The following is a 27536-nucleotide window of genomic DNA, read 5'->3' on the forward strand; positions in this document are numbered from 1 at the left end:
ATCTATATTGAAGTGTGACTCATTCTCCACTAACAATACGTTAATTACTTTTTCTTTCTACTTCTCTCTTACGTTACCAATTATGCATTAAAACTCGTGTCTAAGCAAAAATGCATATTCTTGTGGAACGGAGGGAGTACTAGGCAAATCAAATCAACATATGTGTCAATCATCATCCCAACGCCGGAAGCGTAAGTTAGGAAATCCCAACTGGTACTCCTAACAAGCGGCTTCAGGTAATGAGGCACAAAATCAGATAAATAGAAGGATAGGATAGAGTATGGGACCCTCTTCCCGCAAGGTAAACAACAACGTGGTTTCCTTCTCATAGATATGTGAGAATCGAACCTCCCATTGTGAGGTCGTGCTGCTAAGCATAACCATATAATGCTTGAAATTCAAGGCATCAAACTGTCCAAATGATAAGGTAGAAACAAAAGCCGCTGAATTTAGCTCAATCCAAATATGTGAGGAATACTCCATAGCCAGTGAGAAGCCTTGAATAAGAGCAAGAAGCTCCGCATCGAAGCTCGGCGTTGCACTAAGTGGAGTAGAAAAGGCCCTGAGAAGGCCTCCGTTAGGACCACGATCGATGCCAGCACCACCAACTTCTAGTGCTGATGTAGAAAAAGTTTTGTCGGTATTCAGTTTCACCCAAATAGTGTATTGTGTTTGGTTTATATGTGTGCGACACTAACCACGTCAATCTACTACTCCCTCCGCCTTGTCTAGTTAACACATTTCTTAGTTGGGACAAGATTTTAAGAGTTGATGGTTAATGTAGTTAATTGGAGAGAGAAAGAGTTGGTGTGATTATTAAATAGAAGGAGAAAGAGAGTTGAATATTTGAAAGCAAAGAAAGAAAAATAGTTAGGTATATTAATTGTAGTGAGAAAGTTAATTAAATTGAAAAATATATAATCTTGATTGGGATAAATTAGAAAGGAAGTTTGTCATTTTAGTTTGGACAGAATAATATTTTTATATGTTGTAATGTTTTGTTTATGTGCCCCTATTTTAGGCTTTTAGCTGCTATTTCAGCTGAAATGTCGCTCACTGAGAATAATTGATGCATTAAAAAAACATTTCTTTTTGTGCAGGAAGTACTAATACGGTGAAACGAATTTATGTAATGACAATCTAGTTTTCTTACAAATGCCATTTAAGCGAACACACTTCAAAAAAATGAACATAAAAATAAAATGATGTAAGATCGAAACGAATTTATGTAATGAACCTCTGATTTTAAAAAGTAGTAATTCTTTTAGCTGCAAGTTTTGAACTGAAAATTCTGAAACTGAAAAGTTGTGTGTAGAGTTTTCGGAAAAAAAACTCAGACGGTTAAATAAGTTGGAGTACATAATAAAAAAAAAAACTAAATTTGAAAATTTTTATCATAGACTCATAGTCGATAATGAGTTTTACATCATTACCATAATACTATTATATAGAGTTATTCCATGTCATATCACACAATTTTCTAAAATTTTACTCCATCCGTCTTACAATAAAAGTTACATTTAGTGTTAGCACGAGTTTTAAAAAATGTAAAAAATATAAGATTGGAAATTTAGTGAAATATGAGGTCCAATTTTAATGTTAGTTTTACAATGGAATATGAGTGAAGTGAGTTAGTGGAATGTGAAACCTATTTACCATTTATGGTAAAAGTAAAATGTAACTCTTATTATGAGACGACTGAAATGACAAAAATATGACTCTTATTGTTAGAGCATCAGCAATGGAGGCGTCAAAACCGCGACGCCGATTTTTCGCCGACGCCGGTTCTGACGCCGAACCATTGCGACCGGAGTCGGCGAAATCGGTGTCAATTTCGGCGTACCCATGCCGATTCGTATGGTGACGCCGGTTCTAACGCCAATCCTCACGGCGCTATTGTACGCCCCGGATCGGCGTCAGACCGGCGTCAGAATTTAATTTTTAATTTTTTTTTTCGAAAACACTATATATACGCGCTTTGAACGTCATTTTCATTCGCACCACTTGTTTTAACGAGTACGGCGGCGAGGAGTGATTTTTTTTTACTTTTTTAATTGTACTTTTTAATTTTTGTACTTTTTTAAAAATTATTGTACTTTTTTTAAAAAATTAATGTACTTTTTAAATTTTAATAGTATTATTCGAATTTCCCGTATTTGTCTCGTAAATTAAATTTCGTATGTTGATACGATTGTAAATTAAATTATATAATTGTTATTAGTGATGTGGATAAGTAGTGGGAAGGCTATGTGTGGGCTATTTGATGTCCAGTTGATGTGGCAAGCTGATGTGGCTGGAGAATTTTAGTGCTGATGATGTGGCACTGGAAAGGCTATGTGAGGGCTATGGGAAATCCTAGACCATTGTGGATGCTCTTAGACGGAGGGAGTAATTTTTTGCATGAACTTCAAACTTTGCAAATATTATCACCAACGTTATTAACCATGCTGTCAATTTTTCCACCGACGATAGATTCTGGCTTATTAAAAATGGCAAATAAGATGTGTTGTCATTTAATTGATGACATGGAACATTACTTCATATTTGTATTAAAAAAAATGACATGTCATGAATAATTAGGAATTTTCTCTCTCGTTCTCTTTTGTCTCCATGTACACCTCACTCTTTGTATTCTCTTTATCTCTGTTCACCATAGTTCTCTATAGTCTACGTTAACTTCCTGGCTAGCCCCCCTACGCAAAAATTTGGCCACATCAGCTAATGGGTGGGGGAATTGACACCTCAATCAAAATTTGTAATGGGAGTATTATTTACCAAGTCTTGAGTTCATAGAAAAATCATTTTTTTTTTTAAAAAATGTCATGATATTAGGTTCCAATTACACTATTATATACTATACCTAATTATCTCGAATTCAGCCTAATAGTACGATTTTCTCCTACATGTGGCGAGCAACATATGATAATATGAAGCAAATAATTTTCTTTAGATTACAGTAATAGTTTAGCTATGCATTAAATTTTACTCTCTCAGTTCAATTATTAGAAGTCTTATTCTTTTATGTATTTTGAGAATTATTTGAAAAAATAGGTGTAAAAAACAAGTGGAATATGAGTATTAGCTTTAACTAAAAGGTAAGGAAAACTAGTTAATGGAATATGTTGCCTACCATTTATAAGGCCATCCACAATAGCACCTAGCGCACCGCTTAGCCGAGCGTCAGCGCTAGGCGGTGCGCTAGGCGATCTATTGCAACCGCCCAGCCATTTCCGGAATTAAAAACCGCCTAGCGCTCGGCGGTTCCGTGGCGCTAGGCGGTGCGCTGGGCGATCCGCTCGGCGCTATTGTAGCGTCCGGATCGCCTAGCGCACCGCCTAGCGCGATTTTTTTTTCGAAACACTATATATACGCGCCAGATACGTCATTTTTTTCCAAACACTATATATATTGCAGATATAATGTACGCATGTATTATCATGCACAACATGATTGTCGAAGATGAAGGTGTACAACTGACTGATTGGGCCAACGATGATAATGAAGCCGGTCCAAGCCACGGCGTGGCCGCCCCCAACGTACGGAGTGGGGTACCTCACGATGAAGACGGCCGCCTCCAAGCACATGCCGACATGCGCCAAACGGAGGCTCATATTCGACTCCAAAAGGATTTAATTGAAGAGTTATGGGCGCGGAGGACTGCACGGCAGTAGTTTTTTTATTAATTATGTAATTTTTTTTAATTAATGTACTTTTAAAATTTTAATAATATTATTGAATTTTCTCGTATATGTCTCGTAAATTAAATTGCGTATTTTGTGTGATTGTTAATTATTTGTTTTATATAATTTTGAGTGATGTGGCTATTGATGTGGCCGAGCTATTTATGATGTGGCTAGGCTATGACTGAGCTATTTATGATGTGGCAGGAGGATTTTTAGTGTTGATGATGTGGTAGGAGGAGTTTGTGGCTAGGCTATAACTGGGCTATTGCTGGGCTATTCCTATTGTGGATGGCCTAATAGAAGGGAATTGAGACGGTTATAATTTTAATTACTGTACTGTATAAAGTCTGTGACTGTTTGTTGCTAGGTAAAAAGACAAAAATTTTAAAGAAAATATTTATAGTAGATTTGGTATCATTGTTTTCCGTTCATGAGTAGATTTGGTATCATTGTTTTCCGTTCATGATGAGTAGTACCCATCATATCAAGATCTTTAGCGCATCCACGGTGGGACGGATGTCCCGCCGGACATCCCAAAAACACCTTCTGTCACGTCATAAGGACATCCCACTGTACTGCCACGTCATAAGAACATCCCACTGCACAATGACGGACATCCCCAAGGACATCCCGGCGGACATCCCACAATAATAAAAATTCACAAATTCACCAAATTAAACAATTTACGGAATTAAATAAAAAAAATAAAAAAGTATATTTCAATAAATAAAAAAAAGTACATTTCAACAAAAAAAGTCCAAACAAATTACATTCCAAATATCAACGACTACCCCTCGGCGTCCATATCTCTTCAATAATATCGTTCTAGAGTCGAATATGCGCTTGTCGTTGGCGCATGTCGGCAAATGCACGGACTCGACCGGCCTCTTCATGGGGTATCCCCATACGTACATTGGCGGTGGCCACGCCGTGGCTTGGACCGGAAGCATCAACATCATCAGTGGCCCAATTAGTCAGTGCTGGACCTTCATCTTCGAAAATCATGTTGTGCATGATAATACATGCGTACATGATATCAGCGATGCTGTTAATATACCACAACCGTGATGAACCTTTCACTGCCGCCCATCGAGCCTGGACCACACCAAATGCCCGCTCCACATCCTTGCGCGCTGCCTCCTACCGACCCGCAAAATAGACCTTTTCTTCTGTGGGGCATCTGATCGTCTTCACAAAGACGGGCCACATAGGGTATATCCCATCCGCAAAATAATAGCTCATGTTGTGATGGTTGCCGTTGGCAACGAAACTGACGGCCGGACCAACACCCATACACTGGTCGTTGAAAATGGGCGATGACTGGAGGACATTGATGTCGTTGTTCGACCCGGCTACTCCAAAATACGCATGTAAAATCCACAGCCGGTACTCAGCTACCGCTTCAAGGATCATCGTGGGATTCTTGCCCTTGAAACCGGTAGTGTACATCCCCTTTCCAGGCGGCGAAGCAGTTCTTCCACTCGCAATGCATATAATCTATGCTGCCCAACATTGTGCTGACTCCCGTTCATATCCATCAGAGCCTGGAAATCTTCGGGGGTAGGCTTCCGAAGATACCTATCCCCGAATATCTCCCTAACGCCCTCATAAAAATACGTCAGACAATCGCGGGCAGTTGTCTCGCCGATGTGGAGGTACTCATCGAACATGTCGGCCGCACCTCCGTATGCCAGCTGCCTGATTGCGGCAGTGCACTTCTGTATGGGCGTGTGGCCGGGTTTACCAACCGCATCATCCCTCATCCGGAAATACTCATATCAATGCTCTAAAGCGCCCACGGTAAGCAGAAATAGCGGACGATGCATCCTAAAACGTCGCCGGAACATGTTCTCCCCCAACAGCGGTTCCGGAGCGAAGTAGTCCTCATACAACCGACGGTGTGCAGCGATGTGGTCCAGGGTACTATAGTTCGATGATGGATGGGTCGAGGTACAACCGGCTGCTGCTGCTGCTGCAAGGACGATTGTATCGCGCGATTTATCTCCCTGGACGTAACGGCCGGCAACTGTTCTGTAATTCACCGACGTACGTCATCAGAAATTCCACGACTACCACCGCACCACTACCACTACCACTACCACTACCACTACCACTACCACTAACCAATCTGGATATATAAAAGAAACGTAGAGAGAGAGAGAAACTCGTTAAAACAAGTGGTGTGAATGAAATGAAGTTCAACGAGCCGTATATATAGAGTTTTTTTATAAAAAAAATGAAAAATCGGGACGTTCATCGGGAACCCGCAATGGCGGACGTCACGACGGACGTCGTCGGAATGCCGTGGACGTCCGTATCCGTCCCTCCCGCGCCAAATGGCGGACGTCCCGCGGGGGACGTCCGTCGGAACGGTCGCCGTTGTGGATGTTCTTGGCTACTTGACGTCATTTACATCGGAGTTGAAAAGGTTTACTTCTGTGCAGTTAATACATGATGTTAAATAGCGGGGCGTCCGCTGGGACGGCTGTCGTTGCGGATGCTCTTGGCTACTTTGACGTCATTTACATCAGAGTTGAAAAAGTTTACTTTTGTGCAGTTAATACTTGATGTTAAATTATGCAGTGAAAAAAGTACAGAGCCTCATAATTGACAAGTAGTAGTGCATTTATTTGCATAAACTATAGAGATTCAGATATTATGACGGTATGAGAATTGGGCTTCCTCTATTAATTATGAGTGGACCATTAAATAAATTTTAGTGCAGTAGCTAGCTAGGGTATATAATTCACAGCCTTTATCAGCGTACACTTCATTTTCCGACAAAGTTTTATCTAGTACGAACATCTTCATTTGGGTCCAATTCAGCCACAAATCGACCTTTTTAAACTTAATATTTTAAAGTTAGACACAAATGCTCACTGAAATTTGCATTTTGCATGCTAATAATTTATTAATTTTAAAAATATTATGAATAGTTCCATCTAATCACAGTACTTTTTCATAATTTTATAACAAAAATTCCTAAAATGCAGGAGGGCTTTTTTGAACTTCCATAAAAATGAGATATCTAGGTACTGAAGTATGATTTTTTCTCTATCTCTTTCTAGTACTGAGTATGATATTTTTCTTATAGTTTAGTATCTAAAATGATATTTTTCACTTCACTTTTTCAATTTTTTATGCCATAGCATTTGTGGGGGCAAACAATATTTCACATTGAAAAATGAACAAGAACTGCAAGCATATATATTGGCTACCACAACTACATTAGTATGAGGCCTTTTGGGGAGTACCACAAGAGCAAAACCGTAAGGGTTTTGCCCAAAGCGAACAATATCATACTAATGTGGAGTTCGGGTGTACACCATCGATCCCTTGCACGAGTGAAAGTAGGTCTCTTTCTGGAAAATGGGATATGTCTCGATAGTGCTCTGGTTTATGCGAGTCGTTTCAAAATATAAAATGGCCCCGTCATGATTGTAGCAGCACCGTTGGAAAAATGAGCTTTACCGAACTGGAAGAGGTAAGGAGAGAGCTTTCGATAATGAAACGTTGCAGAGTATCCTTATGCTATGAGTTATGCACTGTATGAAATACATGAAGCTGATTGCCCTATCTATAGGTAGGTCAGGCCTACTGCATCTTGCAAGTTTAGTATGATAGAGTCAATACATATTCAAAATTTGCCATAATAATTTGTGTAATAGGCAGGGTTTACTTGAGGTTTCTTATCATGGCAAGTGTAATAGGGATTTATCATGGCAAGTGTAATAGGGATTTATAGACGCGTAGACCGGATACGCACCTCGACAATCGTCACATTGTTGGCCGTTCGAGAGACAACCCAAGCACAACGTCCATGTCCAAAAACAGCTTAAGAACAACCCAAAGATCAATAGCTAAGATCTAAGTCAACAACTATGTCACACGACAAATGTCCCACGAAGCACATCTAACGTCGCACAAGATATTTAGATATTAAAGTCATTCTCAACACAAGATCTTTAGGAACCATAAAGTCAAAGACTTAATCCCACCGCTAGACAAACTTTCAATACCCTATTGATCTCTGAGAGATAGACATAAATGAATATTTTTTCATGTACTCTTATAGTTTAGTTTTACTATTGAGCCAAGGTTTTGGAATCTCAAGTTATCACGGTGAGATTACCATTTACCACTATGATAATTCTTAAATTGTGGATTTCAAACTCATTCTCTCGAGTAGGGATGTCAATCTAGCCCGAAACCCACGGGTCGACCCGAATAATCAGGTAAAATCATAGGGTTAGGGCCAGAAAATCGCAACCTAGATACAAAATAGGGCTACATGGGCTGACCCATTTGGGTCGGTGGGTTATGCGGGCTGGCCCAGGTGGTTTGCCGGTTAGCCCATGGGTTAAGCATTTAAAATAAAAATATAATTAAAATTTTGGGTTATATACTTACATGAAGTATATATGGTAATTACAATATTAAATGCAACATTTATATGAAGTATATATGGTAATTATGTCTTCTCTCTCAAATTGAAAGTTAGTGTTATATGGAATATAAATGTTATTAATATTTACTCATATTAAACGTTGCATTACGATTTTCCTCTCGAAGACAATCATCCGGTTGAAGTTTCAAAAGTTATTGATGTAGAAGAATGTAAGTATACAAAAGTATGTCATTCAACCCTTTTGAAATGCATAATTTCCATAATTGTGCCGGATTCACGTGTGCTACTAATTAGCGATATATTTATGTATTTTGTTTCAATTTTCAATTGCTATTATTTTTTTTCTCTTGATCACTTTGATAATACTTTATTATTTGCGACAATCTGTTTTTTTATAAGTTAGAATATTGGATTGGATAGAAAGTAACATATAAGATCACTTTAAACCCGAATAGCCCGTGGGTTAGCTCGAAACCCGAAGATTTAGGGTTAGAGCCGAAAATTTATAACATGAAAAATTCACAACCCAAATAATCCGCACCCATATAGCCCGACAACTCGAGTGGATTGGCCCGAACCCGAGCGGGTTAGCCCAATTGACATCCCTACTCTCGAGTAATTTATTCACGTACTCAACCGAAATAAACTTTATTGTGATCAAATGTCTCATTGTATTATGTCAACGAATATATAAAAACTTAACATTGTATAAGTCACTTTGTTCTACAAACAACAACGTAACTATTACAGAAAATTAAAATATACTACCTCCGTCTGATTCAAGATGTACACCTTTCCTTTTTAGTTTGTCTCGTTCAAGATGTTCACTTTCTATATTGGAATAATATCTCTCTCTTCTCTCTCCCCATAAAAATATTTAATTACTTTTTTATTTTACTTTATCACAAACAATTATTCCATCTAATACTTCATGTCACTTAAGAATATGACATCTTGAATGGGATGGATGGAGGAAGTAATTTTAGTCAATATGAAATGTCTTCTAAAAAAAAAGTTAAGTTTCAAACAGGTGATTCTTGTCAGACATGTCACACTAAATTTGAGATAATGATGGGTAAAGAGTTTGTCTGTTAGTGTTGCAATATATTAAAAATTGGTAACATCTATAATTGCGTAATAGTTAAAGTTAGTTAGTGTCTAAAATTCGTTAAAGTTAGTTAGTGTCTAAAATTCCTATAAAAGTGCATGCGCGATAGATTATGTATAGGAGTCGGATGACCTTTCCTTCATTGAAACACCAAATCAAAATTGGAAGTACTAAATTTACCATATACTATAAACAATGATGACATCTGTAAAAGATATTTGCTTTTATTAACTTCCGTACAAGGGACTAGATTGCATTTGAATTATAACGACCAAACTATGATGAGTATTTAAGTGGGGGAGTGTAATTGTTGAGATACTTTTTGAAAATAATATAGTAGTAATAAATAAAAGTGGTAAGCAAATTGTGGATACGATACTCTTGCTTGTTGTTTGTTATATTAGCCTCGTACATTAACGGATATACTTGTGTTATAAATAAGTTGAGTCACCCATCTAGCAAGTGAACTAGTTCTCATACAAAATTGAACTACATCTAGTCCATTACAGATATTAAGATCTTATGAACCAATGAGAAAAATATCAAAGTTATGATATAATTGACCATTTTAGAAAGTTGTAGGATAACCCAAAATTTGAGTAAACCTCAAGGTCTTTTTGGCCATTTACCCTTTTTAAAAATATCAACAGACGGGTGTAACATTTGATGTAATATCGCCGAAAGTCTTTTTCCACTATTTTGTGACTTTTTGGCTATTTCAGTATTTTTTTAACTCAAAGGGTATTTTTGTACTTTTGCAATGAAAATTACAAATTTAGTCCCTAAACTATGCTATGATATCGAAATTGGTCCTCATTTTTAAAAACTATCTCCAAAAGGCTTTAATTTTAGATATAATATCGCTAAAATAACTTTTCCACTATTTCGTTATATTTTGGTTTTTTTTTTACCCAAGGGGCATATTTATACTTTGGTAAATAATATTCTCTATCATCTCATCTTATTTTATCGACCCAATGGGCATATTTGTACTTTTTGACCTCATTTTCATTGCAATATTATTCTCCCTTGGATCATGTTAAAATACATATAATATTCAATACACAACTAAGACCAATCATATACCATTGGATCTTAAAATCGGTGAATGAGATTAAAGCTCACGTATTTCAATAAATATTAGATAAAATATCAACAAAATGGTAATATAGTCAATTTGTTATAAGATAATAATTTTCATGGTTTTTTTATATCAACATAGTGTATTACAAATATCAATACAATGACATGAGAATCTCAACAGAAGTAGAAGAAAATATCATTATAGTTTTATTGATTTCTGCATGCATTATATTGAGATTGTTTTGATGCATTTACTGATATAAAATCTGATTATCAACATATACGAAAATTAAAATTAAAATTAAAATTATAAAATTTCATTATCCGATCATCATCGGAACATATGCAATTGAGATCTCGTTAGAATCCTTATGAAAATACCTTTAATTTGATATATTTTTTACGAAAAAAAAATTTAAATCGAGAGAGTTACGTAAATTTAAAATTTTAAGATTATTTTGAGTAGAGAAAGTGGTTAATTTTAACTACTATGTATATGAATTGACATTAGTACCCTTTAAGTTTATTTAATAATATTTTTTAATTTAAAATATAATATACGTGACATTATATCAATCTCCTAATCTAATGACTAAGATTTAGTGTTAATTTGTGATTGCTAATTAGTTAACAATTGATCATAACCCCTAATAATTAATGTTTATTACTTCCTCTGTTACATAGTAATAGAGTCATTTTGATACTTTCCATAGTAATAGAGTCATTTTCCTTTTTAGTAAAAGTCAACATATTTTTCCACACATACTTTACTCTGTCTTACTTTTTTCTCTCTTCATCTCTCTACCTTTTCATTTTCCACTTTATTCTCTCTTACTTAACTCACCTAACACAATTTTTCTTAATCTCCGTACCGAAAAGAAACGCCTCCATTACTATGGAACGGAGGGAGTATATACTTGGAAGAATAATATTGTAAAAGTACAAAAATAACCATAATTATTAGAGAGAATAATAACTGCAAAGAAAGTGTAAGATCAATGAGGTGGGGGAGAGAGAATAATAATTGCAAAAAGTAAAAAGATATCCCTATGTCAAAATATTACCAAAAGAGCAAAAAAGTCACGAAATGTTGGAAAAGTCCTTCCATCGATATTATATTTAAGGATAGTCTTTTGGAGATATTTTGAAAGAATGGGAAACGATTTTTATATTATTGTATAGTTCAGAGAATAAATTTTAAGTTCTCTCATTTGTACATATACAAAAATGCCCCTTAGATAAAAAAAAATAAAATAGCATAAAAATTAGAAAATAACGAAAAAGGACTTTCAACGATATTACATTAAAGAATAGATTTATCTGATGATATTTTCAAACCAAACACATCCTAAACGTATAGTTCGATTTTAAAAACATTGGTTGTGTTTTCTACAATGAAGTATGCAATTACAATATTACCGACACGAGTTTAATGGCAGAATCTTAACTCCTTATTGTTTTATTTATAAATTTAATGTAAACCTTGACATTCTATTATTTCTATCATCGGAGTTATCGAGTCAAAATATACTAGGGTAATAAATTATTTATTTTTTATATTCGTCATTTTTCCTTTTAAAACTTGTGTTCTGTAATTAAAAAATAATGTTAGATTGATATCCATAGTTTTATTACATTTATCTTTTCTCAAAACAAAATTAAATAATGTTAGATTGATCTCCGTAGTTTTATTACAGATATGTAAAACAAATTTCAGACAATACCAATAATTACCTTTTTAGTTATTATTAAAGATTGTCCACGTTTCTAATTAATAATTGTGTATTGTGTGATGGATTAGCTTGTGCCTTAGCTGATCCCCTCCTGTCAAATATCACTGGCCCAAATTAGATAGTCTACTTCGAGTTAGATAAAATAAGCTTTTCTAGACTTATATTCAAATGAGTGAAATAAATGGTAGTCCTTGATTTTTACCATAAAAAAGTATTTAATCTTTAATTTATATGATTTTTGTTACCTATAAATTACATTTTTGGTACCTGATGCGATTTTGACCCCAAAATGCCCTCTAAAAAATACTACATTTTCCTAATTGTGTCATAGAGAATATTTTAGACATACACAAAATTAGTAACAAAATTAGACAACCTACTTCGAGTCAGATAAAATAAGCTTTTCTAGACTTATATTCAAATGAGTGAAATAAATGGTAGTACTTGATTTTTACCATAAAAAGTATCTAATCTTTAATTTATATCATTTTTGATACCTATAAATTACATTTTTGGTAACTGATGCGATTTTGACCTCAAAATGCCCTCTAAAAAAATACTACATTTTCCCAATTGTGTCATAGAAAATATTTTAGACATACACCAAATTAGTAACAAAATTAGATAGCCTACTTCGAGCCAGATAAAATAAGCTTTTCTAGACTTATATTCAAATGAGTGAAATAAATGGTAGTCCTTGATTTTTACCATAAAAGTATCTAATCTTTAATTTATATCATTTTTAGTACCTATAAATTATATTTTTGGTACATGATGCGATTTTGACCCCAAAATGCCCTCTAAAAAAATACTACATTTTCCCAATTGTGTCATAGAGAATATTTTAGACATACACAAAATTAGTAACAAAATTAGATAATCTACTTCGAGTCAGATAAAATAAGCTTTTCTAGACTTATATTCAAATGAGTGAAATAAATGGTAGTACTTGATTTTTACCATAAAAAGTGTCTAATCTTTAATTTATATCATTTTTGGTACCTGATGCGATTTTGACCCCAAAATGCCCTCTAAAAAATACTACATTTTCCCAATTGTGTCATAGAGAATATTTTAGACATACACAAAATTAGTAACAAAATTAGATAGCCTACTTCGAGTAAGATAAAATAAGCTTTTCTAGACTTATATTCAAATGAGTGAAATAAATGGTAGTACTTGATTTTTACCTTAAAAAGTATCTAATCTTTAATTTATATCATTTTTGGTACCTATAAATTACATTTTTGGTACCTGATGCGATTTTGACCCCAAAATGCCCTTTAAAAAATACTATATTTTCCCAATTGTGTCATAGAGAATATTTTAGACATACACAAAATTAGTAACAAAAATTAGATAGTCTACTTCGAGTCAGACAAAATAAGCTTTTCTAGACTTATATTCAAATGAGTGAAATAAATGGTAGTACTTGATTTTTACCATATAAAGTATCTAATCTTTAATTTATATCATTTTTGGTACCTATAAATTACGTTTTTGGTACCTGATGCGATTTTGACCCCAAAATGCCCTCTAAAAAAATACTACATTTTCCCAATTGTGTCATAGAGAATATTTTAGACAAACACAAAATTAGTAACAAAATTAGATAGCCTACTTCGAGTCAGATAAAATAAGCTTTTCTAGACTTATATTCAAATGAGTGAAATAAATGGTAGTACTTGATCTTTACCATAAAAAGTATCTAATCTTTAATTTATATCATTTTTTGTACCTATAAATTACATTTTTGGTACTTGATGCGATTTTGACCCCAAAATGCCCTCTAAAAAAATACTACATTTTCCCAATTGTGTCATAGAGAATATTTTAGACATACACAAAATTAGTAACAAAATTAGATAGCCTACTTTGAGTCAGATAAAATAAGCTTTTCTAGACTTATATTCAAATGAGTGAAATAAATGGTAGTACTTGATTTTTACCATAAAAAGTATCTAATTTTTAATTTATATCATTTTTTTTACCTATAAATTACATTTTTGGTACCTAATGCGATTTTGACCCCAAAATGCCCTCTAAAAAAATACTACATTTTCCCAATTGTATCATAGAGAATATTTTAGACATACACAAAATTAGTAACAAAAGTGATATTATATCCTTCTCCTCACTCTTTATATTATTATTAATAATCAATATTAATATTATTAATTTTGTTATAAATTCATAATTAACTTACTTTTAAATATCATTCAAATATACTTGATTAAAATTATAGTTATAATAATATTTAATTATTATTAAATAATACTGTTGTTATAATACTAAAAACTAGTATTAATAAATAATTATATTATAATTATTTAAATTATGAATCATATAATATTATATAATAATAACTATTATTATTTTATATTAAATTAATAACTAATCAATATATTCTTAATATAAATTTTAAATTGTGAATTGTATTCATAATAGCATAAACAATTGAATATTTTTAGTTAGGTGTTTCAATCCGAAAATGAGTATAAAATAATTTAATTAAAAATATTCAATTGATTTAATTAGTTTAAATGATGAATTTAATTAGGTGTTTTGTTCTTGATTTATATTATAAATACAATTAGATGTATGTTTAAAACACTAAAAAGGAAGAAGAAAAAGAAGTGAAAAGAAAAAAGAGGAAACATAAACTAAGGAGAAAAAAGAAGAAGAAAAGGTGATAAAAATACTAAAAAAAGAAGAAAATAAAGAAAAAAGAAAGAAGAAGAAACTAAAGAAGAAAAAATGATACTCCCTTAGTTTCATAGTAATAGATGCGTTTCTTTTCGGCACGGAGATTAAGAAAAATTGTGTTAGGTTAGTTAAGTAAATGGAGAATAAAGTGGAAAATGAAAAATGTAGAGAGATGAAGAGAGAAAAAAGTAAGAAAGAATAAAGTAAGTGTGGAAAAATGTGTTGACTTTTACTAAAAAGGGAAATAACTCTATTCTTACGGAACGTACTAAAATGACAAAATGACTCTATTACTATGGAACAGAGGAAGTATTAAAAAGGAAGAAAAAAAAATCACATGTTTGATACTATTTAATTGTAATTTCCAAAAATATCCTTCATAACCAAAAAATTAAATGTTTGGTACCTAAGGTTATTTTTGTCATGTGATACCAAAAATGATATAAAATAAAGATCGGATGCTATTTATATGCGAAAATAAAAAATCAGGTACAATTTATGTAGTTCAATGTATTCAAATACAAGGAATGATATGTTACATTTCTTATATGAGCACCACTCTCGTTTGATGCGCGTTTAACATTTTTCATTTTGATTATATAGTTTGATTCTAATACATTAAAAATGTTATTGAAATTTTTAATTTCACAAAAATCATAAAAATCAAAGCTTGATTTGTTATTTTTATTAATTTATTTGAAATTATAGAGAAAACGAGTAAATCACGTTTCGATTTTTATGAATTTTGTGAATTAAAATATTAAATAACATTTTTTAGTGTATTAGAATCAAGCTAAATATATAAATCGAAACTAACAACAATAAATGTGCGTCAAACAAGAGTGATGCTCACGTAAGGTATATAGCATATTATTCCTCGTCCAATTACTACCAATCCAAATACTACCATGCAAGTATGTCAACATCATCGTAAATTTATTAGATAATACAGCATTACATAAGAACTCACACACTCATACGACCATGTCAATAATGAGTACTACTTTGATAACAATTGACATATACTCCTGTAAAGAAGAACCAAACTGAATAGACGGTAGACCCAAAATTCTCTAAATTTCTCATCCCTAAATTCCATCATTTCCAACTTCTTGACTAGCAAATTTCCTACTTTATTAAATTATTGAAGTTGGTTAAAGCACTACAAAGGAACAAGAAAGCTTAACTAGAATAAATAGTATACCCCAATTGTTATCCACAGGAAAAAAGAAAAAAACAAAAACACAAAGGGCTCAAAAGCAACGAATAAAGGAAGTAGTATTCCAAATAATTGCAATTCGTGCAGCATGGCATAATTCACTGTACACTAACACAAAAACAACACACACAAATGTGTGTTTTTAAAGTCAAGAAAACAGCCAATCAAAAGTGAAATATACCTCTCAAGGTGACAAAAATGTTGAGATATAAATAGAGGAGCCATCGCCTTGCTAGCATTTCAAACACCGACTCCTCTCCTCTTGGCATTTCTCTTCACCACCTAAACAAAGAAATAGAGTTTGATCATACATTTGTCTTAAGCTGCCATTTCTGTAATTTTCTTGCAACACTCTTACCCAAAAGAAAATGGTGGACACATATAGCACTGATCTTCCTCCCGGTTTCCGATTCCATCCCACTGATGAAGAGCTGATCATGTTCTATCTCAAAAACCAGGCAACGTCAAGAACCTGCCCGGTTTCAATAATCCCCGAAGTCGATATCTACAAATTTGATCCATGGGAATTGCCTGGTTAGTAAACAATCATTGAAAAATAAAGATTTTTCATGTGCTACTACTATTACTAATATGGTTTGCTTCCCATGTCATAGAGAAAGCAGGATTTGGAGAGAGTGAGTGGTACTTCTTCACCCCTCGAGATAGGAAGTATCCGAACGGGATACGCCCGAATCGGGCAGCTGTTTCAGGATACTGGAAGGCTACAGGAACAGACAAAGTGATCTATAGCAGATCAAAATTTGTGGGTGTGAAGAAGGCTCTTGTTTTCTACAAGGGGAAGCCGCCGAAGGGCATCAAGACTGATTGGATCATGCACGAATATAGACTAGGCGAATCAAGGCCACATCCAAGCATGCAGAATGGCTCCATGAGGGTAAATTAATACATTGAATTTGCTCTGATTTTGAAACATGAAACAGACATGATCGGGAGAATGAATATGTTATCTTTTGTTGTGTATGCAGATGGATGATTGGGTTCTATGTCGGATCTACAAGAAAAAGAATCTCACGAAGCCTCCTGAGCAAAGAGTTGAAGACTCGTTTATTCAGCCTACAATCACCAATGATGTTATAGATCCACAGATACACAAGTTCCCCAGAACTTGTTCTCTAACTCATTTATGGGAGTATGAATACATGACCTCGATCTCCCAGCTCCCGGATGAAAATACATACAATGTGCCCTTTAACAATCAAGAATCGATAGTCGAAAACCGGGACCAAAAGTATCAGCCAGGGCAAGTTCAGTTACCTTACACGGGCGCCGTGAAACTCCAAGTCCATGAGTCGATTTTTGTGAATCCAGTGTCACAATTGCAGTAATCAAGAACAACATTGTATTAAGGGACTAAGTTCACAGCAGGTGTACAGAGAATGCTGGCTAAAAAAGTGGTTTTCAACAGAGCAACATATTTCTAATCCAGTGGTGTTGGGCCATAGATAAATTTATGACTGCTTTCAGATTTGTATTATAATTTTGGTGATATAAAGATTTTCACATAAGTATTAAGTACAAACTAGTACAAGCCTGAGTAATGAATCCTAGTTTAAAAATGGAATAGTCTAAGGGAAGTATCACATGTCCACGCGTACATGGCTCTCACATGAAAGTTTTGCTTCATGTTGTATATAAATCCGTATTTTGTATTACTACAATACACATTACCTGAGAAATGAATTCAGATAATTTAGCATATCTAGACACTCATAAAAGTGACTTATTCATCTGGATCGTGATAGATTTAGACTGGCATGTTTCGTAAAGGCTTAGGTTGAATCACATTTTCATATCAAGGTACGCAGACCTGATATAGCCCAAATTTGTAACTTCTATAAAAAAATATCTATACATTTTCATGAAATTGTTCCAAAAATCCAGAGTGTGCATGCCACAAAGCATTAGATGAAGTATAACAGAGTGAACAATATTTCTCCACGGCATTAAGTATGGTCTTACCAGTTCCGTTCACGACTTCCACTTGCATTGCAGATTCAGCTAATGCCAAGCATGCCCTGAAAGCAACAAGGAGTGGTGATGACAAAAATATCTCAATCAAGCCACTCAGTCCTTGTTACCGAAAAGAAGGATAACACCAAAGCAGTTTTAGTTCGACCACATTGGCATAAACGCATAATCATTGATCCAACTTTCAGGGGATGTTTACAACTCCTATTTGTGGAATACATTCGTCTTTAGCTGATATATACATGATCCTTATCTGAAGCCATACATGTTCATCAATTATAAACTCGTGTTGGAAAAGTTATCTGTATTCATATCTTTAGATGAAAAAAAAATCAATTGAAACATTTAGTATATTATATCTATTAGAGCAACAAACATAACCAGATTACATTTTCCTTCATCAGAATATCAAGACAGCGTAATCAGTATTTATAACCCTAACTCTACATTCAATATGAAAGACAGGATTCGTGATGGGAATAGTAATCAGTGAAACAATTAATGAAGATGAAAAATTAACAAAAATAATTCAATTCTCCTACAATCAAGTTGATTCTTCTCAGTTCAAGCTACCAAACAAAATGTGGAGTGACTATAACCAGAAAGAATCGCAATTGAAACAAAAAGGCTGTCAAAAATCGAAAAACAGAGAGGAGGAATTCAATGGAACGAACAAAAGGGGCTTTGAGAAAGAGACTGGACCACATACCAAAAGACACTTTCAAAACTAAAAGAGAGTTTCAGCGGCTTTTTCGTCTTCGATGCATACTTCAATTATCGCTCAAGCATAAAGCTACGATCGCCTTCACCAGCTTTTGATCAACAAATTATTATTGTTTTCCATCAATAAAGCTCTCATATATCTTGGGTGATTGTCGCGATCCACTGAAATTTTAAATCGAGAAGAAGACAAGAAAAAAAATGCAAAAGCAAACCAGAACCTTGAATTCCAATTATCCTAAAATATATCTTCTGTGAGACAAATAGTAGCTACAAAAGAGGATAAAATTTTTAACTTTCCTAAATTTTACTCCCCTCCCAAAAAGGATGAATATTTGGTTCAACACTATTTTAATATGTAACTGGAAAATTAAGAAAGAGATAGAAAGAGTTTTTTTTAAATATTATTAGTGTGTCTCACCTTATTGGGAAACAAAATAGTTTTCAAAATTAGAAAGTTCATACTTTTCAAAGACGGACTTAAAAGGAAATAATTCATACTTTTCAGAGACGAACGGGGTATTATTTTTTAAACTTAAATACAAAAAAATGAAAAAATTTATCCTTAACATAATTCTCTGGTGAATGGATTCTATAATAGCATCTCCAAGGGAGAAAAATAAATTTAGAATGTAAATTTCTCATACCTTCTTAAAAAGTAATGGACTTCAAAGAAAGAAGGTAAATTAAAAATATAAACAAAAATAATTAACTTTTTGCCTTTTGTATCAAGAAGAGGTAAAGATATATTCTCAAAATGAAAGAATGTATAATATCTTCTCAAATACCCTTTCCATTGAAGTATAAAATTTTATGAAAAATAGATAAATATGGTAGTTATTTCTCTTTACCTTTCCATTTACTGTTTCCCTTGAAGATGCTCTAAGGCCAGGGATTTGGTAGAGGCTAGCAAGATCATTAGTCTTATACGATTTGACTGCGTATTAAGATGATGATGGATGAGCATTGTTTGATCCGCAACGGATTTTACATGTTTTTTGGTTAGTCTTAGTACTATTTGACTGCATATTGCTTGACTTTAGCTTGAAAAAAAATCTCAAAATAGGCCAAGAGTACAAAGTGCAAAAGCTGAAGTCGGAACTATATATAGTAGAATCGAGCCAACTACCCACCGAGGTCTTACTATGTGAACCCCATCAGTTCGCTGGAAATACACTGATGAGCTGATGGAAGTCAATGGACCACTAACTTTGCACACGTTCCAACACAACAGTTTGCTGAGATCTCATCGTGAAACAAACCAACAGACAAGCATGAAGGGCCACCCAACGATACTGTCAATGCACGAAGGGCCAAAGACACCCCAACGGGTCACTGACTCTGCTGGGTAAGAAACCATCGGCCTATTGGAAAAACGTGAAAGAGGGATTTGCCCTGATTTCTTGTCTTCTCAAGCCAGATCTCCTTTTAACTAAAAAAGAACACTCATAGCTTTTTTTATATTGGAGTCTGATAAGTCGTATTCTAGGCCTTGGTTACGGGTCAGTATGATGTGCTTAATTGATTATATTTGCAAAACAGTTGTTTAAAGTGTGCAGGTTAAGCATTCTAGCCAGTAGGGAAGTTTCGGAATGTTCAGGTGAAGGAGGCGTCAGCATGATCTCATACTGATCAGTATTCGTGCTAAAACGGTTTGAGATGGAGAAGACGGATAGCTGGGACGGATTACCCACAATTAAGGGCAAAGAAGTCAAATTGCAACGAGGATTTACCCTAAAATCAAGGGTAGCCTCCCTATAAAAGGAAGCCAAATTGGAGAGAGAGGACATTCAGATAGACACATTCACTCATTCACCACCATCTTTAGGTAGAAAGTTTTCTCGGTAGTTTCAGTCTTTCAGCCGTGTCCCGCTTCTTGCCTCGCCGTAGCCATGATCACTTGACGTTCAGATGTTCCCAGAATTCCAGTCATCGTCCATTCCAGCCAACAAGATCGTAGTTTAGAGTCTCATCGCCCGGAGTGGCAAAACACTTTTACATTGCTTTCGTAGTTTTAAATTTCTCGCTTTCCTTACGTTGGATCTTGTTTGCCTTTGGATATTTTCTGCTTTTGAAGTACTTTGTTGAAGATCCGAACGTGTTTATGCTATGAAGTTGATTTCCGTTTCGTTTATTGTGGTGTTTCTTTATTCCCTTGCCTAGTTAGCTTAGATCTAAAGTTTCTCGGTGTTTAAAGTGCTGAATCTCTCAATTCCGTTTACGTAACAAATTTCTTTAGGATAGATAAACAAATACTGTTTGATCGGAAAGTAGATCGTTGCATGCAAAGCTTAGTTTTAATTTCTGAATCGTTCTTTCATGTTGACCAGTATGCAGAAGTCCAGTTTCAGTGTTTGATTTCAGATTTGATTTCTTAGTTTTGGATCTGTGTTTGTGAGTTGTTAATCTGAGTTTTTCCGTGTTGAATCTGGAATTGTTATCTGAATTTTGGAAGTGTTTGTTGAAGAAGATGATGTCTATTTCAATTGGAGGGGACCACTTACTTTTCGAGATGCTTTTGCTTTTGTCCTTCACTTTTAGTTAAGCCCTGTCAGCCTAGTCTTCAAACTTCCACTACACTCTGAATATTCTGTTTAGCCCAAAATAGAAACCCGTACTTTCCAAATATTTTCTGTTACAAAATTGTCTCCCCATTCCACGTACACAGTTACATTCCAAATGTTTTCCTTACCGTCTGACCAGTAGAACACCTCCTTTAAGTTCCAGCCTAGGTAGAAACTCAACCCAAGCGTGGTAGCTAACCAAATCTTCCAAATTGTCACCGCGGTAGTTTAAGAACGCACCATCTCTGTGGGATTCGACCCTTACCACCACTATACTGATCAGTAGAAGTGGGTTGAGGAATCTTTGAAACCAAGGTCTAGGTTAGTTAGGATCTCTATCCTGATCAGTAGGATATATCCTTGCTTGAACGACACCTACGCACCTTAGGTCCTTTCAAATGGCGCCGTTGCCGGGGATGGATAGCGTTATTTGCAATTACTGTGAGTGATACTTCGGTGTATATATTGTGCATAACCTTTCTTTTTTTTTCTTTTCTTTTCAGTTTATGAGAAGCAGTTCGGCTCCTGACCAGTGGAGGCCGAAGATACTTCAGCGAGGATCGATACTCGTAACCACTCGATCCGGGTTGTCGACGGCTTTATCTGACTTAGGTTCGAGTAGCGACGAAGAGCAATACAACATAGAAGGACCACCAATACCAGAGGAGATACAACTGTTGGAAGGCATTCCAGTTCAGATGGCCGCCAACGGAGATGAGGATCCAGAGATCGGTACCCTTAACGCGCATACCGAGGGAGAACCATCGCAAGCCATAGTCGTCACTCCAGGGCAAACCGCCTGCGATGTGAAGCCTCATGTGATCGCGATTCTGCCTACATACTGTGGGAAGAGCTATGAAGGGCCGTATGAGTTTCTGCATGAGTTTTGTAAAATTTGTAGGGCGCAGAGGAGACCAGCAGGAGCGAATGAGGATGATTATAGGTTGAAGGCCTTGCCATTTGTGCTCAAGGGGGAAGCCAACACCTGGTTCATGCGCCTGCCCCCCAACTCCATTGAGACTTGGGCCGATTTCAAGTCAGCATTTCTAGGCGAGTTTTTCCCGTCATCAAAGACAAGCGCGCTGAAAAGGGAAATAACTAATGTGAAGCAAGGGTATGATGAACCCTTGAGCGATTATTGGGCAAGATACATGGGTCTTTTGGAATCATGTCCCAACCATCGCATGGCGGACATTGAAGTGCATCATACTTTCTACGAAGGTATGAACGCGGTAACCAAGGATCTAGCAAATTCATCGTCAGGAGGAAACTTCACACAATTACGGGTCAGCGAAGCGAAGAGAGTCCTAAGGAAGCTACTGAATGCAAAGAAAGAGTATGACCATTCAAGGGAAGGATACAACCGAGAGCGGGCTGCTGTTGTCTCGTCTACTGATCAGGAAAATAAACTGGAGCAGAAAATGGACTTGAAGATGGATGAGCTGAAGAAGTCACTTCTGAGTGCGATCGAGAAAAACACCCCACCACCTCCCCCAGCTGGGAATTACAAAGGTGCAGAACAGGGAAATCAAGGACCGAACTATGAACAGCCTAGTGACTACGTGAATATGGAACAAGTCAATGCTGCGGGGTACTTCAATTCTAGTGGGCATTGGATTCAGGGTAGACAACGGGATGCACCATGGAGGGATCATCCAAACTTTCGATGGGGAGACGGGGGCCAAAATCAGAACCAAGGACAGAACCAGTATAACCCCAATCCAAACCAAAACCCTAACCGTGGACTAGCAAACCCAGACTACCAGCCCAACTGGTCAGGAAGAAACCAACAAACCCAAAATCAAAGCCCACAAGGCCAAAACCCGAATCCTGTTTATGTACCACCCCACCAGAGAAACTTCCACAGTTTCCAAAATCAGCCAAATCATGCACCCCAACACCATCAGAACCAAAATCAGTTTCAAGCCCAGCACCAGAATCAATATCCTCAAGATCAGTACGTCCCTCCTGCCCAGTATAACCAATACCCGCCTAATCAAGGCCAGCAAAACTTCCAGAACTATCAACACCAAGGGCCGAATCATTTCCAAAATCCGAACAGGCCAAGGAGGTCCGTTGAGGACATGATAGGTGAAATGCTAGCGTCACAACAGAGCATCAAAGGAGACTTGCAATCCCATAACGAGGTCGTGCAGGGGATGCAAAATGCCCAGAAAGAACATAAGGCGAACATGGATATGATGAATAGGCAGTTAGCCCAACTGGCCAGTTCGGTGGGGGATTTGAAGGGAAATGCAGGTAAACTCCCATCTACAGTCCAAATGCCCGACAAGGCAAATGTGAGTAAGGTTACGTTGCGGACCGGAACTACTTATGACGCGCCTCAACCCAAACGACCTAGTGGAGGATCTAACGGAACGAAGATAAGAGGCGATACCGTTTCAGCGGAAGAACTAGGGAGGCCCATGCCTCAGATGCAGGATCCATTCTTCTTGGATGCTACACCAATTGTAGGAGATGAACCCGAAACCCTACTGACCAGGAAGGAACCTCATCGAGAGGAAGAGCCCAGAATGGAAGCCCAGACTCAGGAACTACCCCGGAAAGACTCCAAGAAGGTTGCTAAGGGACAAGTAGATGAGAAAAAAGGGGAGAAACCATTCCCATTCCGATTTGTTACAAAGAGGAAGAAAGAGAACCCGGTTGACTATTTGTCGATTTTTGGGAAGTTGGATGTCACCATACCATTTCTCCAAGCCGTGAAACTACCCCCTCTTGGGAAATTCATAAAGGACTTCATAGCCGGGAGAGCCCAGAAAGATGGCAAGATTATGGTGGAAGGGATAGCGTCAGCAATAGTGCAAGAGACGTTACCACCCAAGAGAGCCGACCCAGGTATGTTTACCTTACCAATAACTGTTGGAGATGTGAAGGTCGAACATGCAATGTGTGATTTGGGGGCGTCTATAAATGTCATGCCATTGTCTATCTACAACCGGTTTAAGGGAGTGAGGCTGTCAAGTACTAGAGTATTGATCCAACTGGCTGATAGGTCGTGCATAAGTCCGGAGGGAGTTTTAGAGGATGTATTAGTTAGAGTGCATGTTTTACATACCCTGCTGATTTTTATGTGATCAAAATGAGTGAGCATGAAGCGAGGGAGTCTAGTGGAGTCTTGTTAGGAAGACCATTTTTTAGAACGGCCAAGACGATCGTGGATATGGCTGAGGGGACTATTTGCATTGATTTTCATGGGGAGAAGTTTACCTTTGATATAAATGATGCCATGAAGAAACCTATTGATTCTGAAAATCTATGCTATGTTGATGTGATTGACCCTTTAGTCCAAGATTTTCTTGAGACCGAACTATTGCAGGAAAAACTCCAGGCTTTAGATGTTTATGAACAGGCTGACGTAGAAGCTGCTGCATGGTGTGATCTGATTAGTAGCCAGGGGTTGACCGATGAAGAAATTTAAGGAGCAATCAAGGATTTTTGTCACAAGTCGGAGTTCATAGGAGCCGCAGGGGCTCAGCTACCAGTCAGTATAGAAGAACCATCAGAAGGAGATTTAGAAAAAGGGGAAGAGTCCGAGAAAAAACCCCCTAACCGAAGACACACTTCCACCCCAAGTTGAGCTGAAGAAGTTACCCTCGAATTTGAAGTATGCCTTCCTCGGAGGTGAGGACTCCTATCCAGTGATCATCAGCAGCAGCCTTACGAAGGAACAAGAAGCTAGGCTACTGACCGTGCTGAGCAAGAACAAGAAGGCGATTGGATGGAGTCTTACAGATTTAGTTGGAATTAGCCCCGACGTCTGCATGCACCATATTAGGCTGGAAGAGGGAGCAAAGGCACATCGAGATGCCCAAAGGAAAGTAAACCCTAACATGCGAGAGGAAATATTGAAGGAAATCTTGAAGTTGTTGTCGCTAGGGATTATCTATTCAGTGCCAGACAGTGAGTGGGTCAGCCCGATCCACATGGTTCCAAAGAAGTCGGGAATCCAAGTCGTCCAAAATGAGAGGAATGAGCTGATTCCAACGAGGCTAGTCACGGGTTGGCGAATGTGCATCGATTACCGCAAGCTGAACAATGCAACAAGGAAGGATCACTTCCCTCTGCCTTTTATCGACCAGATGTTGGAGCGACTCGCTGGGAAGAAGTACTTTTGCTTCTTGGATGGGTACAGCGGATATTTCCAAATCTACGTGGATCCTGAAGACCAGGATAAGACCACCTTCACTTGCCCATTCGGAACTTATGCATACCGGCGCATGCCTTTCGGCCTATGCAACGCTCCAGGTACGTTTCAACGTTGCATGATGAGCATATTTTCTGATTTGATTGAGGATTGCATAGAGATATTCATGGATGACTTTACGGTCTACGGAGACTCGTTCGATTCTTGCCTTCATCATTTGGATATAGTTCTTGAGAGATGTCAAGCGAAGAGTTTGGTTTTGAACTTTGAGAAGTGCCATTTTATGGTCACCGAAGGGATTGTTCTGGGACACGTGATCTCGGAAAGGGGATTCCAGGTGGATCGAGCAAAGGTGGACGTTATATCTAAATTACCGTTCCTTACTGATCATAAGGGGATTAGGGGCTTTCTGGGGCATGCCGGATTTTATCGACGATTTATTAAGGATTTCTCCAAAATCGCCCAACCCCTTACCAGGCTACTTCAAAATGACGTGGAGTTCGTTTTTGATGAGCAATGCAAGGCTGCTTCATCTTCTCAAGGAAAAGCTGATATCCGCACCTATCATACGGGCTCCTGACTGGGACCATCCTTTCGAAGTAAATGTGCGACGCCAGCGACTTTGCGGTAGGGGCCGTGCTGGTTCAGAAGATCGATGGGAAGAAGGTACGTAATTTTTATGCGTCCAAGACTTTGAATCAGCCAGCGGAATTACGATACCACTGAAAGGAGAATGGTCTGGCAGTGGTGTTTCTATTCGAGAGTTCCGGCCATATTTGGTTGGGATCCAGGGTCATAGTATATACTGACCATGCGCCATTAAGTATCTGATTGCCAAGAAGGAATCCAAACCACGCTTGATCCGATGGGTACTCTTGTTACAAGAATTTTTGATTGGGAGGTGGAAGATAAGAGAGGAGTCGAGAACAAGGTGGCCGACCATTTGAGCAGAATAATTGCAAGATGGAAACAGTGACGAAGTGCATGATAAGTTTCCAGAGGAACATTTATGTGAGGTGATTTTTGCGCCAGGAAAATTGATTGGAAGAAGTGTACAACTTACTGGTCAGAATGATACAGCAAAAGGAAAGGAGAAGGTAGGGCAGGAGCCATGGTATGCGGACCTGGCCACTACCTAGAACTGGAGAACTTCCAGAAGCACCAGTGTTACCAAGGCACAAAGAATGAAGATCAAGAGTGAAGCAAAATACTACTTTTGGGACGACCCTACCTATGGAGGGTAGGATCCGATCAAGTGATAATGAAGGTGCATTCCTGACTGGGAGCAGCGGGATGTTCTAACCCACTGCCATTCGTTAGCATGCGGAGGACATTCGGATCCAAGAAGACGGCAAGGAAGATTATGGATAGCGGCTTTTATTGGCCAACACTCAACAAAGATGCGTACGAGTTCTGCAGAAGTTGCGAGCGTTGCCAACTGACCGGTGGAATATCTGCCCGGGATGAAATGCCACAGGTACCCATAATAGTTTGCGAGCTATTCGACATATGGGAATGGATTCATGGGGCCTTTCCCTTCGCCTATGGCAATCTGTATATCCTAGTCGCGGTAGATTTACGTCTCCAAATGGGGTAGAACCAATGCCACAAGTACGTGTGAAGCAAAGGAGGTGGGCCAAGTTCTTAAAGAGTCATATTTTCAGCCGGTTCGGAGTTCCAAGGGCTATCAATCAGATCAAGGTACACACTCTGTATCGCACAATTGAAGCCTTAATGAAGAAATACGGTGTGCACCATAGACTTCCAGCCCGTACCATCCGCAAGCCTATGGTCAAGCGGAGATCTCTAACCGTTTGAGATAAAGAAGATTTTGGAGAAGACTGTGAACACTTCGAGGAAAGACTGGAGTGTGAGGTTTAGAGGATGCTCTCTGGGCGTATCGAACAGCCTACAAAACCCCCATAGGCATGTCCCCTTACCGGATCGTTTTTGGGAAGATGTGCCATTTACCGGTTGGGATCGAGCATCGAGCATACTGGGCAGTACAGAAAGTGAATATGGATGCTACAGCCTGCGAAGAGGAAAGGAAGCTGCAGCTGCAGGAGCTTGAGGAACTTAGATTGGAGTCATTCGACTCAGCCATGTGGTACAAGGAGCGAACCAAACTGTGGCATGATCGAAATCTGAGAACTAAGGA

General features: G+C 37.1%; 1 protein-coding gene and 1 long non-coding RNA gene across 3 annotated transcripts; one reads left to right on the plus strand and one right to left on the minus strand.

Annotated features, from left to right (window-relative positions):
• Nucleotides 1-15988: 15988 nt before the first annotated feature.
• LOC121756423 lies at nt 15989-18909 on the minus strand. 2 transcript variants are annotated; one of them, XR_006040946.1, is made up of 4 exons: nt 18639-18909; nt 17216-17976; nt 16299-16445; nt 15989-16222 (listed from the first exon to the last, which is right to left on the minus strand). It is a non-coding gene; the product is annotated as an uncharacterized LOC121756423 (long non-coding RNA). The 2 variants fall into 2 exon arrangements; XR_006040947.1 differs by having other exon boundaries at nt 17921-17976; nt 18639-18906.
• On the plus strand, nt 16309-17480 carry LOC121756422 (NAC domain-containing protein 2-like). The gene is made up of 3 exons (XM_042151972.1): nt 16309-16474; nt 16555-16835; nt 16927-17480. Exons 1-3 carry the CDS (start codon nt 16309-16311, stop codon nt 17284-17286), a joined length of 807 nt encoding a protein of 268 aa, XP_042007906.1. The 3' UTR covers nt 17287-17480.
• Nucleotides 18910-27536: the final 8627 nt, after the last annotated feature.

This window comes from Salvia splendens, chromosome 11, assembly GCF_004379255.2.
Source record: "Salvia splendens isolate huo1 chromosome 11, SspV2, whole genome shotgun sequence".
Classification (NCBI taxonomy): Eukaryota; Viridiplantae; Streptophyta; class Magnoliopsida; order Lamiales; family Lamiaceae; genus Salvia; species Salvia splendens.